This window comes from Echiichthys vipera, assembly GCF_963691815.1.
Source record: "Echiichthys vipera genome assembly, chromosome: 2".
NCBI lineage: Eukaryota > Metazoa > Chordata > Actinopteri > Perciformes > Trachinidae > Echiichthys > Echiichthys vipera.
The window spans coordinates 32,864,897-32,883,759 of NC_139827.1; the positions used below are offsets into that span (position 1 = coordinate 32,864,897).

Sequence of the window (18,863 nt, forward strand, 5' to 3'; positions counted from 1 at the left end):
ATTCAAATATATTTATTAGCATAAAGTCCCTTCACATGTACCATGCCAACATGAATCACAATCACTACATAGACATGACAGGATAAACATAACATTTGAATGCAATTATAAATACAGCCATTACAGACAAATTATTGATGAAAACAACCACAGGAAAGTGGCTGCTAATAGATATACAGTAGTTGTTAGTGGATCACCAAACAAGGTACGTTATAAAGATATAACCATAAGGTACAAAGAGTAAGTACAGATAGTGGCAGCTTCAATGATAATAGATAAAGAGTCCATCTCAAATAAGATAGGGCATGCTTAAACCAACCAAGTGTCCAAATGGATCTGGGGCTTTGAGCATGAGAGCTCTTTTCCCAATTTTGTTCTTGACACAAGGAACAAATACTAGACCTGACCAGAGGGACTAACTAAAAGGTACAATATACAATACATTTAAATGAGCTAAAGCCAGTGAATAGGTCTTCTTACAATTAGAGATGGCCATTTAAGTGCATAATACATTGTACAGTGATGAGTGAGAAAAGGACATCCGAGGACCAATCTGCAGAGTCTATTATATGCTGCGTTAATCAGAAAAAGGTCTGATTTAGATGCTTTGAGAGAACAGTCAAGAATCAGAAGAATACGTTGAGAGGAAAGTTTCTATGCGTAAGGCAATTTCTGGATCGATATAAAACGGTGATTCTAAAGTTGACTTCATGTATAACAAGGGCTTCACGTAAAACTTTAACTTTTAAAACAAAATATTGTTTAGCAACATTTAAGAATAACATGGCAACAATTCAAGGTTCTTTTTTTTTATATGTTTTTTTGACATTGACAAACATATTGGTAACATTGAGGTACTGGATTATATATATATATTATATATAAATTTAGAGTATTAACATTTTAAGAGGGACCCAACCCCCATCTGTCTTCCTCAGTCAACTGCTCCCTGACCATTGGCTGTAGCTGTAGATTATAAATGATAATAAACGTATTCGACTGTTGAAGGAACGTGGCAGTATCAGGTCATTTCGACCTGACCATCCAGCCGTTTCCAATAAATAGGCCACAGTGTGCCAGGAACAGTTTTTCCTGCAAAAGAACATACCCTCCCGAAGGACAAGAGTGGAGCTGGAGATCGTGGTAGGAGGTATCTTTCCAGGAACAGATAGAATTTGTCGGAAACTCAAGAGGTGCAGATAGTTGGACAATGTGAAGCACATACCAAAAAAGGAACGATATCTTTATAAAATGCTGACGTATGAGTAAACGTCATAGTTGTTTGTGCAGGGGTGTAAATGGTAATGTAGGAAGGAGATCAAGGCTTCTGTTGGACCATTGCTTTTGAGTTTGCTTTGGTGACCGTGCTCCCGGAAGCCAATAAAGAAAAATTCAACTGTGCAAAATCTTGACATGTCTCAGTGGTAGTTTTTCCTAATCGTCATACATTTTGCTACAACATAGCTCCTGTCCATTTAGGCGTAATGTTCGATAGAAAATGCCCCTGAGTCACTGGACCTCATGATGGTCTCGCTGTGTCTGAGTGACAGCTGGGAGCGGTACAACCCATTGGAATCCAGCGGGCTGTCTGACACCTACAGTACATATGACAGAGAGACATGTTGCTCTTTAGTTTATTATCATACACATACACACCTTATTCATAAACTTAAACGTATGTTGCGATTTCAGTTAATAAGCTGCTCTTTGCTGGGTTAAAGGTGCAATAATCTATTTTAATCAACAGTGATCGAATAATTCAATTTAACATGAAAAGTGGTGCTCGTAGTGACAAAGCTGCAGAGAATTATCACCAAACTCTGGTATTCCCCCCCCCCCCCCCCCCCAGCCGCGATGTTGATGAAACGCGGTTCGTTCGCCTTTAGAGACTAGCTGGGAAACATAGTGGAGCATTTAGCAGCTAAAGACAGATATTTCCAACAGGAGAAGCCAAACCCAGCTAAAAGAGATACTATAGTTAACAATACAAACTGATAATAGTCAGTGTTGGGTTTACAGCTTGTTCCACTGCCCCCCAAATGGCTAAAAATCTAATGAAGTGTGCATCAGATTGCGATCCATTATCTGAAGAACCAGGTATGTTACCTCTTCAAACTTCTTGGCCTTGTACTGCTCTGCTCCTTTCAGGAAGTTCAGTAGTATGATGTCACACAACACCGTGCCCTACATAGGAATAATAAAACAACAAAGCTAGAGGAGAAATGAAACTTAAAATATTCATCCCAACATTTCCACATGTTCTCAAAGCTTTCTATTCATGCTTTAAAGCTCAACACAGTTCACAGAAGCTTCACTAAGATGGAAGGATATTTTTGTGATATATTTAAGTACCACAAAGGTCAAATTATACTTGAGATGATACAAGATAAGACAGATGTATGTTTTGCTCCATTTATCAGTTCTGATTAAAAAAAAAATCGCAAAGCTACTAAATGAATAATGACTGTGTAGAATGATCTTCTACACAGTGTCAACGCACCACTCCTACTGACGTGAAGGCTGCCACCATGTTGATGAGCGTAGGAATCATGTTGAACTTCCCCGCCTGTGAAGAAACAATAGTAATTAATCTGAGTAGGTTTCAGTCTCTGGGTATCACAACGCTTTAAACAAATAGTAGTACATGAAATTACTTCTGTTATTGTAATTCCCTTTCCCACTGTCTCTTATGTCTCAATGGTTTACATCATACCATTGAACCAGCTGCTGAGAGATGGGACCATGGGTCCAGAACCATGGTCTGTGCGTTTGTGTTGATGGCTCGGACCTTGTTCTTCCCAATCAGCTGACTCTGCAGGACCTGCCTTACTCTGTGTAGATACTTGGCTGTTGCCGCCTTCCTTGTGGCCTCCTAAGATTTATATTTACCAATCCAAGGTATTCATATCTGTCCCTAACATCTGCTATATTGCCTTCTGGTAGTCCCCCCCCCCCCCCTTCAGTTGTGATCATCTTACCCAAACTTGGAGGAGAAAGATCGGCCAGTATGGTGTGAATGGGGAATTTTATATGTTAAATATATACTCACATTTCCATTGACCAGAACATCAAACCTAATAGCATAGGCTTTGACCAGTGTGCGGTAGTCCGTCCCATTCGCCATCTTATAGTATTTGGCAAACCTGTACAGAAAAATCACTCAATTTTTATAGAAGGACTGATGGATTTCTTATGGACCAGTTAGCTACTAAGAAGCACTTTTTGGTTTAATAGAAATAATGTCATAATCAATAATGCTTATTTATCACTTAAAAGCATATATGAAAGCACTGGGTAAAGGGTCAAGAGAGCTCCAACAGTCTGATAGAAAATGTTATCAAATCCATAAAAAAAACAATACATGAAGGGGTTGCACATGATGTTGATATTAACCATTTTAACTAAATTATTTAGTAGTTTCACATATCAGTCAATACATGTATGAAAATCTAGCAGATGTTGTTGATGTTGAATTACAGATGCAAAAGTCTGATTTTGTCCTTTTATTGATACTCAGATCTGGACTAGCCAACATGATCAATCTCTAATATGTTGGAAAGTATGTAGTCTGATTGATTCTTGATTCATGTGTTACTGCAGTATTCATCAATGCTTAAATTATTTTCTGTAAAAAATCTGTTTTTACAACCTGGAAGTGTTTTCAATCATAAATAGGTGGCTCAGATATTTCAGAACCATGAATATGCAGAAAAAACATTTTGCACCCGGCCATGTGTTGATGATATCTTCTTAACAAGTTATTTTAAAGGTTGAATATGTAGAATCTTTATTAAATTAAATACACCCACGGGGCGTTTTGAGGAGTACAGAGTGAAAGTATTGCTTTTCCATGAAAAAATATATGTAGTCTGAATTTATATTTTAAAAACATTTTGACTTTCTGTTGCGTTCTGTTTCTATTGTACCAGCCAATAGTGTTGGGCATCATGGGTTGCCAGGGTTGTCTGTTGTTTGGCTACAGAAACAAGGAATCATTTTGAGTTGAGAGCTAGATAATCAAGTACACACCAGCTCAAAGACTGTTCAACATTGTCATGGTTTACTCTCAAACTGGTGTAAAGGTGGACATTTTAGTAAAGTCCATGGTGTCTCCAAAAAAAATTAGAAATAATCTGCAATAACTTTCATGGCAATCTGACCAGTAGTTGTTGAGTTCTCTAGTGGAGTTTTCTGGACCACTTTGCTAAATACCTGAAATTGTAGCCGGGTGAGACAGCGTTCTTTTGTGACATGGCATCCAGTCGTGTAAATGAGTACGAGGGGTTACACTGGTCATCTGATTTGTCCAGATCACAAATCCAGCCGATCTTTATTCCAATCACTCCTCCCTGACAGAATTTTCAAAATAAGAGAGGCACATGGATGAGTTTCTGTGCTAAACCCTGCTTCCCAGGAATTACATTTATGCACAATATGCACTCGCTAATTTGTTTGGGAGAATTGTAGTGCTGCCTGTGTTATGGCCAATAGTAACATTCTGTTCATATGGAGGAGACAGTGTGACATCCTTAACTCCAAACAAGGGGTCATATCTTGGGCATTTAGATCACGTCTGTTCCAAGCCCCCACCACAGCGACTTCCTGGTGGATCCAATACAGAAGCGCCCAAAACTGCAACTCTACGAGTGTCCACTAGTAGTATTTTGCATAACAGAACAGTTTCTCATTGACGCCCATGTTAAACAGGCCATTTTCACAGCCTAACTAAACCTATTTAAGGCCTGGTACAAAAAAAACATTCTAGTCTGTATGTTTACTTAAATGAGTACTTAAATGCTCCTAATAAGTGTATGGCACAGTAAAATGTAAAAGGAATCCACCAGGTGTTGAAACTCATCGATATTCAGTTCTCATATATTTCTGATAAAAGTCTGACCAATCATTTTAACTGGTCCAAATAAAATTATTTGCTGAGCTTCCTGCCTGTCATCCGTTGCACTTCTTCACTTATGCTGTGTTCGAGTGCCATGGGAAGTCTGAAGGCAACTAGGCAAAGTGCACTGGAAAGCGTATTTGGGGTAGCTAGATCTCCCCCGAATTCGCTAGTATGAGGTTCCACTTTCACAGGCATTCTAGTGCACTTGGCCTAGTTGGAGGTCCAAAACTTCAGACTTCCCATGGCACTGAATGCAGCATTTGTTGGGGAAGGTCAGAGGTCAGGCAGGGGAAGAGGGTGGGACTTGCAAGAAAGGTAAGAATTGCTTTAAATAGTGATAAGGCAACGATAGAAAGTGTGAAATAGTTACCATCTTCACTTATTCTGTATTTCATACTTTCCAGATGTTTCATGTCTTTGATATTTGATAAAACACAGATTTAGCTCGCCAATCAAAAAGGCCAATCCAGTGTTTTTCATTTGATACTAATCTTGTGTACTTCCACTACACATTCCTACGAACCCTTTACCAAAGTAGCTTATGATGTTTTAGAGTGATCACAACAATAACAACACAATCAGACATCATGTTCACTGTGTTTGCAAGTTGAATTTCATGCTTTTTACAGAAATAAAGACAGACACGAGAGGTTGCCTGGATGTGAAAGACAGAACGTTAAAAGAATCCAGCAGACTATGATGTGCTTTTGGAAGTTGTTGGTAGTACTGGCCTTTATACTCGACTCGTGTCTAATGTTGTCTGGTCTTCCCGTAACTTGTAATACCCAGGTATTGTGCCACCACCAGTTAACCTTTGTTCCGGAAACAGACATTGATCTAATAAAAAATAATCCCAGTCCTGCACATGTTTAAATACATGATAGTACAACTGTTCAGCACGTTTCTGAGGCTTAAAGGAAAGAAGAAATGCGTCATCTAATTCTACATATATATGTTTTTATACGCTGAGGATGAAGAGTTTTAACAGTGTCAGCCCAAGCCAGAACCTTGTCATTGTGAGTGGTTAATGACACTGGAAATAAGAGTTTTTTTCAGTAATATTATCACTGTAAACATTAGAACATTCTAGTTACAGTTTAGTTTCAGTGTAACTCATTGATGCCTTTCCGATTCAAAACATTAGCTTTTAGGGGTTTGGGAAAAGAGAACACTAATAATTCCCCAGGTGTGTAAGACTGTACACAGTAGTTACCCTATATTGTCACAACGAATGACAGTGATGGTTCTTCTCGAAGACGTTGTTTGTGTTCATTTTTTGCTGTTGTTTTATGTCTCACCATACCATGAGCCTTTGTCGGTTCACAGGTTCGGGAGCCACTGGTTGGAATGATTTTGTACCGCTAACAAATTTATACTTATTACAGTTACAGAGGCATAATAAATGATTTCCCTTCTAACCCTTGTTAGTTGGCTTCTACTAGCCTACAGTGGTAAGCTAGTAGCTACTAGTTGGTCTTCTGTCAGTAATGGTCACATGCAATAAAATAAACAAATTGACTTAAACTGGTACACAACGCTCTGCATTGTGCATTGCTCGCACCAGTACGTTCCGAGGCTTCCGTGCTTTTCATTACCCTGGTTTGCGTTGTAATAGTATTGACTGTGAGTGGACCATGTTAATACTATAAGGTAACTAAATGTCACTTCCTAGCAGTGTCTTATGTACTTGGGTTTTTGCTTTTTAATGAAAATCGTCCTTTTCCAAATCTAATCAAGTGAAAATGCCTTCCAAGAAGAGATTGCATTGTATTGTCTTGTTCACAAGTATGGCATCAAAACACGGCTAGAATTCAGAAGCTTGTTAATCACTCCAGTTTTTCAAGCATAAGATTTGTTTATGTATTGTTTGAGATGTAATACCTGTGTAAGGGTAAAAAATATGTTTATAATTAAAGACCAGTACATTTTGACATTGACAAGCTGATCTTTTTCAACAATGTACCTGCAAAGTAAAATCAATTAAGCTTTGACAACAAATAATTGGAAATAAAATTCCAAATTGAATTCAGGTTTCAAAGAAACAGTTTAATCCAATTTATCTTGAAAGTACTGTTAAGGGTGGAAAAATCTCAAATTTACTAAGTGGGTAAGGTTGACCACCACTCCCTAATGGTGAGTGTTGGTCAATGGCTGTGCCTCAAAGGCCTTTCATTTGATACCTGGTACAAGACAAGGCTGTCTTCTTGTCCCCTCTATTACTCTCACTGGCAATCGAACCACTCTCAGAGGCCATAAGGTGCGAATGATCTCTTCAGTGTGACTCTTGGTGGAATTCATAAACTAGCACTCGATCAGTGGTGGCTGCTGGTCTTTCAAGAAGGGGAAGCTCATTTTTCCGGCCTACATCATAAATGTGTTTTTTTATTTATATGTAAATTCTACCCTTCATTCCTTTTCAAGAAAATGATCTGTGACCTTTTTGTACCAACTAGGCGTCTTTACCAGGGACTTGACCGGTGTCCTCTCATTGGCAGCAGAGCTAGGCTGCTTATACAGCCATGTCCTAGCTGGAGCTGCTGCGCCAGGCTACTGTGAAGTGTGACCACCTGTGAGTGTGAGTGACGGGGGGAGAAGCTCCACAGCTGCTGCTGCTCGTTGGGGAAAGAAACCACAGAGTGACAGAACAGAGTCGCCAAACACAACGCTAGTCGTTTTTAACAAAGACAAAGTCTCTGGGGATCGGTAAAGTCTCCGGATCAGTTCAGAACAACGGAATGAAAAACTTGGAAAATGCTCCGCTGGACGTTTATTCTTCAAGATCGCTGATTCGCTGATTTAGCTGTCAATCAAAAAAGGATTCCACCTCAGACAGCTCATCAACTAGTTAAAACTTCTTCTCCACTGCACAGTGTGGTATTACAAGTTTTACCTAAGTTATGTAGGGCCTTGACTCACGTTCAGATTAGATTAGAGATTGAGTATTCTCAATAAATGTATCATTAATCAAGTAAATACTAGCTATCACTAATAATAAAAATGACTCTAGTTAAACCAGAGTTCCTCAGGGACACCACCTTCAAGGTATGAAGGAAGTGAAAACTAATGTAAAAGTCTAATTTAATATATTAAACTACTATTTAAGGGTTGAACACCGATTAATGTAATAGTTTAATCAGTTGAAGGATTTTAAAATTATTTTCTTCGAAGAGGCTGGCACATTCATCTTTGTGTAATATTAAAGAAACAGAGAGTGTGTGTGTGTGTGTGTGTGTGTGTGTGTGTGTGTGTGTAGGCCTGTCCCCATAACAAATTTTGCTGGACCATAAACTGTCACAGAAATAATTGCGATAAGCGATAATATTGTCATTTTGAGACAGTTTTCTGGTATCATGCTAATGTCATAATTATTATTCATTTGAAAAATATTCATTTGTTGGGTTTATGTTTTACTCATTGATCCCTTGAGTTGCACCAACTCGTTTTTGAGGGTTCCCACACACGACAAATAAACACAAAAAGCAGTAAAAGATACAACAATCAAAAGATAAAAACAACTAAAAAGCAGCACAATAATACAGACATAATGACTAAGATAAATAATCATTTATTCATTCATCTTCAACTTCTTGTCCCTGTCGGGTCGCGGGGGGATGGGCGGTGCAGGAGCCGATCCCAGCTGACTTATTATTAAGAAAAATGAAAAAGAAAGGGGATCAATGAGTAAAACATAAACCTGCATTAAGAATAAGCATAGACAGTGACGGTGACATGGTACAATGGGCTACTGAAAAAATATGCGTGGTGAGAAATCAAATTAATTTTAAACTCATAAAATGAAGAAAGCAAGCGGACGTGAGTGGGTTTGAGAGAGCTCTAAACAGAAAAGCTTTTTCTTTACCAGATAGTTTGAGCGTATGGAACTGTAAAAAGTGACTGAGCAGAGCTTCTGAGTGAGTGCAAATGAGATGTATCGGGAACAATGTTTTTGATGCAACAGGGATAGTCAAAACAAAAAAGTGTAAAAATGAAATCGATCTGAAAAAGATGAAATAATGCAAGTACAACCTTTCAAAGATCAGTAAATGTTTATTTAAAGAATATTTAGCACTAGAACTGGAAGACATTTTAAATATCCAAAATAAATAAACAAAACAACCAAAAACAATGAATCAAATGGACTCTCACTCAACACATTAGCGCGTTTAGTTGCTCCTGTTTTTAAACAAATGCGACACAGCGGCTCGTTCAGGTGAAGGGGATCACTGAGTTCATTGGGTTTGAACCTGAAGTGCTCCCACAAGGCAGCTGACATGTTCGGCTTTGAAACCAACTCTATCTTTGTTTTTAAACCTCCAAATCTATCACGTCCTCTAAGCTGCTCCTCACAGGGCTCTCCTGCTGCACTCTGGGTAACTCCAGGGGTCCACCTCCCCACACACAGAGGCTGTGCTGCTGACGAGTGACTGACACGACACCAGATGAGGGTTAACTCCTCATTACACTGAGGAAGAGAGAGGCTTAGTGGAAACTCCTGTACTCCAGTCTCTTTGATAGAGGGACACCAGGAAACATGGAAATGATCACGGCTGGAAAAGTTATCGAGCTCATTAAAATGATCATGATTAATCGATTCATTGTGACATTGCCTAGGTGGACCCCTACAGAAAGGTGCGAACACGCAAGAAGAAGCAGACAGGCTGCTTGAATCCCTCTCAAGGACTAAAAAGCCCAATCCATTAAAACATCAGCCGTATAACAAAGTTACAGTTCTGTGCTTAGCGGTTGATGTGGTTGCTCTCAGACAAGTTTGTCAGAAAATCCTTTCTGCGCTGCCTCTAACACAGGAGAAAACCAGGTCGCTCGTGTGGTGCAGAGCTGGTCCTTGGGAAGGAAGTTGGTTCCGGTCATTGTGTGTTGTGTTGCTCTTAGACAAAAGAGGGATCAGATTGCTCTTTGTTCTGCTCAGGTGCTCCTTGTGACCAGCAGTTGTAGGGGAAAATGCGGGCACTCGTGTCACTGTTTACTCAAGGAGGTGCTGCTACAGACAGGCCCAACCAGGGCTCTGGGATTCAGGAAAGATGGTGTTGTGGAAATGGATTTCTTCAATAAAGATCAACAAACAGGATCATCTTTTTCTCCGTGGTTTATTTTGACAAAGTATTTTCCTCTGCAGACAAAAATACGTTCACCCCTGCTTCCTCACAAAGCTTAGAGTTTAGCAGGAATGACCCCGAGCCCACTGGTGCTCAGCCTTTTAGAGGAGGAGACACCCCCTCCAGACAGACAGGGTCACAAGGTCACAGACAGAACGAGCTAAGCCTTGGTTGGGTGACGTCTTTAGACCAAACAAAACATGCCTTAGACATTACAATCCCCCTCTGAACTTCTCTCATCACAAAGTCTCTAAAACAGGGTCCACATAGGCCATAAAAACAGTCCAGAGTTATCTGCAAGAAACAGGATGTACAGAAGCACAGATATGCCATTATACCGTCATGAGGCAGCTATTTATGTTATCCATTTAGCACAAACAAGCTTTGTACTAGTTATATGATCAGGTTAAACAGAGGAGACACTGAACTGCGTCTGACCTGACAAAACTATGATTATGAATTACAAATATCCAAAATTCCCACAACAATGGTGTTCCAGTAAGAGAGGCTGAAGAAGAGCTCCAGGAGAATGAGAGAGAGAAAATGGTTGAAATGAACAGAAGAGGAGCTACACAGAAAAACTTGATACAAATCAACACCAAATCTGCGATAATGCAACAAAATCAGAAAATCAAATGTGGACTTTTAAACATCAGATCTCAGTCATCTGAAGCTGTATTAGTAAATGATCAGATATCAAATAACCATATTGATGTTCTCTGTCTGACTGAAACCTGGCTGCGTCATGAAGAATATGTTAGCCTAAATGAATCCACTCCTCCCAGTCATATTAATACTCATATTCCTCGAGGCAGTGGTCGAGGAGGAGGCGTTGCAGCTATTTATGACTCAGACCTATTACAGTTTTTTTTGATTGCTTTGACGCAGTAGTCGACTCAAAATCCACATTTTTCAAAACTGGTAATGTAAAGGCCTAAACAGTGGCACCAATGGTCAAAATGACTCATTTTGCCTGCAAAAGGCTCAAACTCCGCCAAAACATTTAAAATATGGACAGTGCATAAGCGCTTCCAATCAGTCATTAGACAAGGGGCATCAAAATACAGAATTCAGCTCTCAATGTGAATCAGTGCTGTGTTACTGGTCAGCAGCTCACATATCAGTGCCAATTTGCTTTCTTGCAAAAAATAGATCAGAATCATATCCAATGATTTTTCTTATTTTATTGAATGCAGTATTTATTCTTTTTTTTTGAGATTGTGGCTAAGAAATGAAATATTCCAACAGAAACCACATATATAGTATAAAAATCCATCACTGTGTAAGACATAAGGAAAATGAAAATAAAAATTCTGTACAATAAAGAAAAAAAATCTCTTCTAGTCAATTCTCTCTTGAAGAATAGGCCACATGGCCTCATCTACATCGCACTCAATATTTTCTCTTGCGATGCACCTAGGGAAAAATTTTCTTGCATGCCTGACCCAGCCTTGGCATGCCTCTGCATCTTGGGCAGCAGCGGTCATTGCATCGATCAAGGGCATCTGGTCATAGGGGCGATGATTGTAAACCTTCCATCTCCATGCACTGAAGAATTCCTCTATAGGATTTAAAAATGGAGAGTATGGAGGAAGCCTGCAGACTGATTGCAAATTGAAAAGTTTTGTGAAGCAGTGTCAAACAGGTGCTTCAGTGATTTCATATTGGTCAAGAAGTGTCTAAGAGATTGGGACATACAGTATATGTTCTGTTTGGTTACCACAGCTAAAGCAGTGGAGTTTGGACTGCTTGAATGACATCTGCGTTAACTGATTTGCAAAAGGGTGCGGGAAGTGTGTCAATGACAATGGGTTAACTCATTTGCAAGAGGTGTCTTTTGCTCTGCTGAGAGAGTGATGATGAAGACTGAGAGGTTACCTGGTTTCAACCCGGTCAAAGCAATCCAAAAAAACTGTAATTAAACCTAAACCTCAATTTTAATTCATTTGAAAGTCTTGTTCTTTGTCTTTCACATTCAACCTGGAAAACTGTGCAGCCAATTATACTTGTTATAGTGTACCGTGCTCCTGGTCCGTACTCTGAATTTCTATCTGAATTCTCAGAGTTCAGGGTTTTTCTGGCCAAAATTTGGGCCGAGGCGGCAGGGGAGCAAAAGGTTTGAGGTACATGTGCGCGCACGTTTCGGCTCTCGTGCATGCACATGAACCACAAAAATTTCAAGTAACATGTGCATGAAGTGCCCAGCCACTGAATACTGAACTAACGTTATGTGCACAAAACCACATCCACCTGACCTTTCTCATTCATACAACTGTGTCACCCACAGCCCACGAACCAAAACAGTTCCCTATTTTTATTGTTATTACTTGTGAGCTGTAAGTGTGCCAGGGCTGACGCCAAAACCCGGGAGTTTAGCATCGCACTGGTTCCTTAATCCAAAGGGATTATGTCAGAAAGTAAGAAATGTGACTCACATTTATGATACTTACACTTTTTACTCAATCAATCTTCACATACAGTCAGGGCCACTGGAAGTCATTTTGTACAGTCATGGGGGCTGTGAAAAAATACTTTTGTTTGTTTTGGATAAAAAACCTATGACTCTGTTGGCCACTTTAAAATACATTTAAAATCCAGTCGGTCATTTTTTCAGCTTTACATTAAAAAAATGTCTAATGACACTTTTCGCCGGCTGCTTTCTCTTCTTGTTGTCCGTGAATAGCTAGCTACTAGCGAGGCAAAAAAGCTTTCTGTCTCTCCGCTAGCTTCTATGCTACGTACGGAATGACGCAGGTAGCATGCGCCTATTAAATAACATCTTTTATATATTAATTTAAAAAGATAGATCAAACATACCTTAAAAGTGCGCGTTTTTTAACCTCATTGTAAAATTTGAAAAAAAAAAAAAACAACCTGATTTTATTTGGGGAGTTATTTTTCTTGTAACAATGTTGGGAAAGCTAAGCCTCCCCTAGCCTCTTGATAGCACCGCCTTTGGCTTTCTAACATCTTCTTCTGGATGTCGTCTCCCCCCAGATTCAAAGTAAACTAGTCTTAACTATGAAATCTCACCTGGCGCATTAAGGCTGGAGCTTTACGCCCTCCTTCACTTACGCTCTTAAGAAAGTTTCAATATTAGCACTGAAGGGGACGAGCCAAAAGACTGACGGCTGAACTTTCCAAACTTTTATCAGTTTGTCATGCAAAATACAATATTCTTGTTCAGGGTGATTTTTTTCCCAGTGTGTAAAACTTTTAACCGATTTATATTTCAATCTAAGAGCAGAACAATAGGATCGCTGTTTGATGAGGATCCAGTGTAATTACACCGGTGCAATGAAATAATGGCCACGCACTATATATGTGTTTAAAGATTTATTTGAACTCTGTCTCTTTCTTCAAACATAGTGACTCCAAGACTAAAAAACTATAACCAAATAAAGTCAGTCTGGACTCGTGGCCAGAAAAACATCCCTGATTATAATAAACATTGCAAAAAGGTGTAGAAACAAATGGGTGTTACAGTCACATCACCATCGTTGGTGCAGTTGTCAAAATCAAGAAACTTTTAGTTTAGTTTTATTTAGTTACAGTTAATTGTAATTCCCTATTATTTTCATAGACAGCATTCAAAACAAATCCACTTCCTGTTTACCAAAATGCATTAAGAGCAACAGTTTTGAACTTTTCAAAACTGCTATACTTCAAAATGGATGCAGCAATCAGATCGTCATTTTTATTCTATGTATTCTCCTTCTTGACTACATTACAAATGATGCAATTCGTGTTCGTGGTTACCAAGGCAACAGCTGTCTCTGGAGGATTCTATTTTAGAATGCGTCATCGAAGGATTCTACTGATGTCACAGGGTAAGGCTCTGATCTCATGCCAACATTCCAAGCAACACAGTTCTTAACTCAGACAAGCCTCTCACTTGTACACAGATACAATTCCACTGAGTATTTTTATCACGATTTTTCACTGCTGCAACAACCTGAAACCTGCAAAACATGAGTTTCAACCATACCGTCGATGGTTTCAACCAAAACACCACTGCTTCTCTGGAATCCTCAGAGGATGAAATTATGAAGCTCCACCAGGAACAGGCAGATATGGGTTGCAACTACGATGAAATGAATGTGAGCCTACAGGCCATCAACCAACAGCTTAAAAGCCTGGACTGCGAAATCTACAAGCACCAAAGACAGTTTAACCGCTGGGGAAATATGAAGGCAGAATTCATCACAGTGAAGGCAGAGGAAAAAGCTGCGAGAGAAAACTGTGCCTCCCTGAAAACACAAGTGAAGGTGCTCAGAGACAAGATACAAAATCGCAGCACTGTTGATGCACTGTACAAAGAAACTATAGAAACAAATCAAGCACTCGGTATTCAGTGTCAGGCTTTCCAAAGAGCAATTCAGAAACTCAAGGAAAACACCGGCAGCTATGATGAGCTGATGGAAAATTATGAATTTGCAAAACTAGAGAAAGAGGAGCTCACAAAGGAAGTTCTTCACCTGCAGGAGGAATGCGAAAAGACGCTCTCTCGTGCGAAAATGTGTGAAGCAATTAAGCAGGAGACAGAGGCGATGAACCAGCAAAATAATGCCCTTCAAAATGACATTCTGCAGCTCAAGGAGGGACTTGAGCATGTCAAAGCTTCGGATGAACTTTACAATGCTGCAAAAGCTGAGAATGAGGTGATCAGACGCAAGAACTGCGTTTTGGAACATGAGCTCAAGGAGACCTACAAAAGGATCGAGGAAGAAGAAGTAATGTGTGACATGAAAGACGCAATGGAAGCCGTAAACGACGACATGAAACGCAAAAATGACATCCTAGAGCAGGAACTCCGGGGACTCAACACAGAGTTGGACAATATAAAAAGCGGGGTTGACATTTGCAGGGAAACACTGGAGCGTATGGACGCCTTGAAGGACGAAAGAGACAACTTGAAAGAGCAAATCCAAGCTGTCAACGAACAGATCAAGATCAGAAACCACTGCAAGGAGCAACACGCACACCTTGAAGCTGGTGAGAAAATCCTGATGGCAGAAAACAGAGTCCTGACTAAAAACCATTCTGACGTCCTCAACAAGCTTCTACTGGAACAAGACTGGGAGCAAAAGCACAACGTGCTGATGGAACAGACAGACGCCTTGAAGCTACAGAAGGACGGACTGGCTAACGACATACAGAGTGCCAATGACAGGCTCGTAAATCTGAGTGATATTAAGGCCGGTTATAAAATAACGAAGAGAGATAAAAAAGTTCTGATCAACCAAAATAACACTCTGCAAAAACAACTTCAAGAGCTGGAGAAGAAGTTCTCAAAACAGCAAACTCTGGAGGAGCAAAGTGCAGTGACAAGGTCAGAGAACGAAGCCCTGAGGAGTGAAAACAGCACTCTTCTGCTCAGGATTCAGGAGCTCAACATAACGCTCCAAGATGAAACAGCTCTGGACAACGCACAGGACTTCCTGAGACTGGAGAAACGCGCCTTGAACCGACAGAATGGCGTCCTTCATAGAAGACTTCAGGTGCTCACTCTGAGTCCTAACAGCACCGGAGTCTCAAGACCATCGGCTCGCATTGGCGCTCTGCCCACACTCTCTCACAGGATCCTGCAAAGGCAATGAGCTCTTTCCCCTAATGCATGGGAAACTGAAACTTTCCTTCATTCTTTCCTCCAACTGCATGGGTTCACTCTGGGTGATCCAGTTTGAAACCACTGCAAGAAACCTTAACTCCCCTATTCTTCCTGAAACTTTCCTTCATTCTTTCCTCTAACTGCATGAGTTTCCACCGGGTGCTCCGGTTCACTCTGCATAAAAAAAGAATGAATAAATGATCAAACAAACAAAATGAAAGCGTGTGTGTAACTTAAATAACACGTATTGAATGTATTTTATTGCCAAGTGGTTTGTAAAATTTTAAAATAAAACATAAATAAAAAATGCCTATAACGGCCTGCATATATGTGTGTGTAATATTATATATAACATTGTATTTCTAGATAAACGCTGTTTATTTAACTCAAGGTGTTGAAAAAAGTACTGTTCTGGTTTAAGCACTGAAACTCATATCCATCCATCCATCCATCCATCCTGCTTCAGCCTCTTGTCCCTATCGGGGTCTCGGGGGGCTGGAGCCAATCCCAGCCGACATCGGGCGTGAGGCGGGGTCCACCCTGGACAGGACGCCAGTCTATCACAGGGCACATAGAGACAAACAGAGACAGACAACCATTCATACTCACTTTCACACCTACGGGCAATTTTAGAGTCATCAATGAACCTGACACATGCATGTCTTTGGACTGTGGGAGGAAGTGGGGAGAACATGCAAACTCCACACAGAAGGGAACCCTCTTGCTGTGAGGCGACAGTGCTGTGAGGCGACAGAGCTAACCACCACACCACTGTGCCGCCCTGAAACTCATATCATACCGATTTCATTTTTATAACTTTTAAGCTCGACCCTGTCCAAATTTGAACCAAAGACATTTCAGTGTGTCAGTGTAAGTTTCAGAACGAATGTATGCAGCATCAGGCAGCAGCCTGCAGTGTTTGAAATATAACCATATTTCACATACAAGTGTCACATGACCCTCCAGGTGTTCATGCTGAATTAACATTGTGAATGCACCCGTGTGATGTCTTCTTCCCTGAGATATTAGAACATGTGTTTAGATGCAAGAACCTTTATTCTCAAATGAAGCGATGCCTTAAAACAGTAACACTGATGCTATTTATTTGTGTGCACGCTTCCACCTACAGTTTTAATGACAGTACATTAGATAACAGGGACATCACGTTATTGTTTTTCAATATTTTATTCATGCAGGTCCTCTTCCAAAACAGCAATACAAGGCAAAGTACTGTGGATTTCTCATCCTTCAAAATTGTGTATAATCAGTAACTATAGACATTTAATTTTGTTAATTAACTTCATGTTTCACAAAGGTTTAACATTGTGTATGTCTGCAAGACCATGAGTAGGATTTAACTCTAGATATCCTGACTGCTTCTCTTAATGTCTCATTTTCAAGGACTCTGTAGTCTTTATTCAACATCCTGGCAGTGCCTAAGTAATAATTAACTATACATAGCTTTAATTATTTCCCAGTAAACAATGGAGATAATGAGCAGAATGATAGCTGAATGAATAACTGTGTACAGGCCATGGAGGAAAAACACCTAACTGGCCAACACTAGTAATTTTCCTTAAGTTGCTCTAAACTGTTACAAACCTGTCTTAACAAGAAAAGGTCAATGAGAGCATGTGCTGTGTGTAGTACCTTCTCCTTCAGTAGTCCTTAACGCCCTTTACCTACCTGTTGACTCTGAAGGTCTCCAGCAGCCTTCGATGTCGTCTCCCCCCAGATTCAAGGTAAACTAGTCTCAACTATGAACTCACACCTGTCGGATTACAGCTGGAGTGTTACGCCCTTCTTCACTTACGCTCTTAAGAAAGTTTCAATATAAGCACTGAAAGGGACGAGCCAAAAGACCGACGGCTGAGAAAAGCTGCAGCTTTCCAGACGATACAGGAGAGGTTTTACTTTAATCAGCGTGGCGATTGAACAAGTTTGTTATATGTGATTTCATTATCTATAAAAACAGATCATCATTAAACACAGGGGATTATTTTCTCAATAGACTAGGTATTAGGTATTTAAAAGGGGACAGTGCAATTTCATAAAACACATGATTACACATGGTTAAAAAAGCCAGGATTAGCCAGAAGGCGAGTTTTCATCTGTAGTCCCCTGACCATGATGTGAAAAGGCAATAAAAATTACATTTTTTAAAAAAAGAAAAGAAAAAGAGAAGACAAAAGGAAAAAAGATCCTTGCAGAGGATTGGAATCAGTTAAAGTGGTCACACTGATGGGGTTTTAGCGTTTGGCATGATTTTGATCACACTTGTGAACATTACTGCACAAATCCCTTTATTAAAAACAAGTTCGACATTGGACAGATACATGTGAACGCTTTGCGCATACCCTCCTATTAACAGTTACTTTCTACATTTGTCAAAGCTACGTCTAAGCAGTTTCCACTTTTTTACAGCAGCACCACATTGAGGTTTGGTTTTCGATGGGAAAGTGAAACATGATGGAACCAACGTGCAGATTCGATTTAATACCAAACATGATTCAGTTCAGTTGTTAGGTTCATTGATGACTCTAAAATTGCCCGTAGGTGTGAATGGTTGTCTGTCTCTGTGTGCCCTGCACGCTCAGCCGCAGACAGGAAGAGGATAGTGTCACTTGCATCAGGAGGCGGCGAGCGGCGACGCAGTCGGAGGACGATCCTGGAAATAGAGCAAATGACACAAATTAACTGTCTGCAACGGTTGGCACAAAAAAGTTCAGCATCACAAAGACAGATGATGAGTATATAGATAAAGTCATAGATATACAATTTCGCTGAACAGAAGTATTCAGCAGTGACAACCATCACTTTGCTTACTGCTGGACACCTGGCAGTACAGACCCATGACATCAGGCTGTAGTATCTGCACACAGCTAAATGATTATGAGTGGCCTGTCCTGTCTTTGAGTGTGTGAGTTTTTTTTTTTCATGTGGCGATATTTTGCATGATATAAATGTGCTTGTGAGATCTGTGCCAAATGTAGACCCAATTTGTGACTTTGAGTCGTGTCACAACAAAGACTCACATTGTTAAACCCACACACATGGAAAAACACGATGATAAGCTGCTAAATCAAAGAAATCAGTACCAACCTTGTACCCTACTGCAGGTACTGGGCCATGGATTTGGCCACGGTTTCAAAGAAGAACCAGGAGTACTACAGGAAGGGATAAAAGACCACTACACTATGGATATTTCCCAATATGTCACAAAGAGAACAGGTCAGGACAA

General features: G+C 40.1%; 1 protein-coding gene across 1 annotated transcript; it reads right to left on the bottom strand.

Moving 5' to 3' along the window:
* Positions 1-1,475: 1,475 nt before the first annotated feature.
* LOC310956678 (P2X purinoceptor 3-like) lies at positions 1,476-13,053 on the bottom strand (the record flags this gene model as incomplete). The annotated part of the gene is made up of 6 exons (XM_083927002.1): positions 1,476-1,595; positions 2,107-2,184; positions 2,501-2,566; positions 3,050-3,143; positions 4,213-4,349; positions 13,045-13,053. 6 exons carry the CDS (start codon positions 13,051-13,053, stop codon positions 1,476-1,478), a joined length of 504 nt encoding a protein of 167 aa, XP_083783128.1.
* Between the last annotated feature and the right edge of the window lie 5,810 nt (positions 13,054-18,863).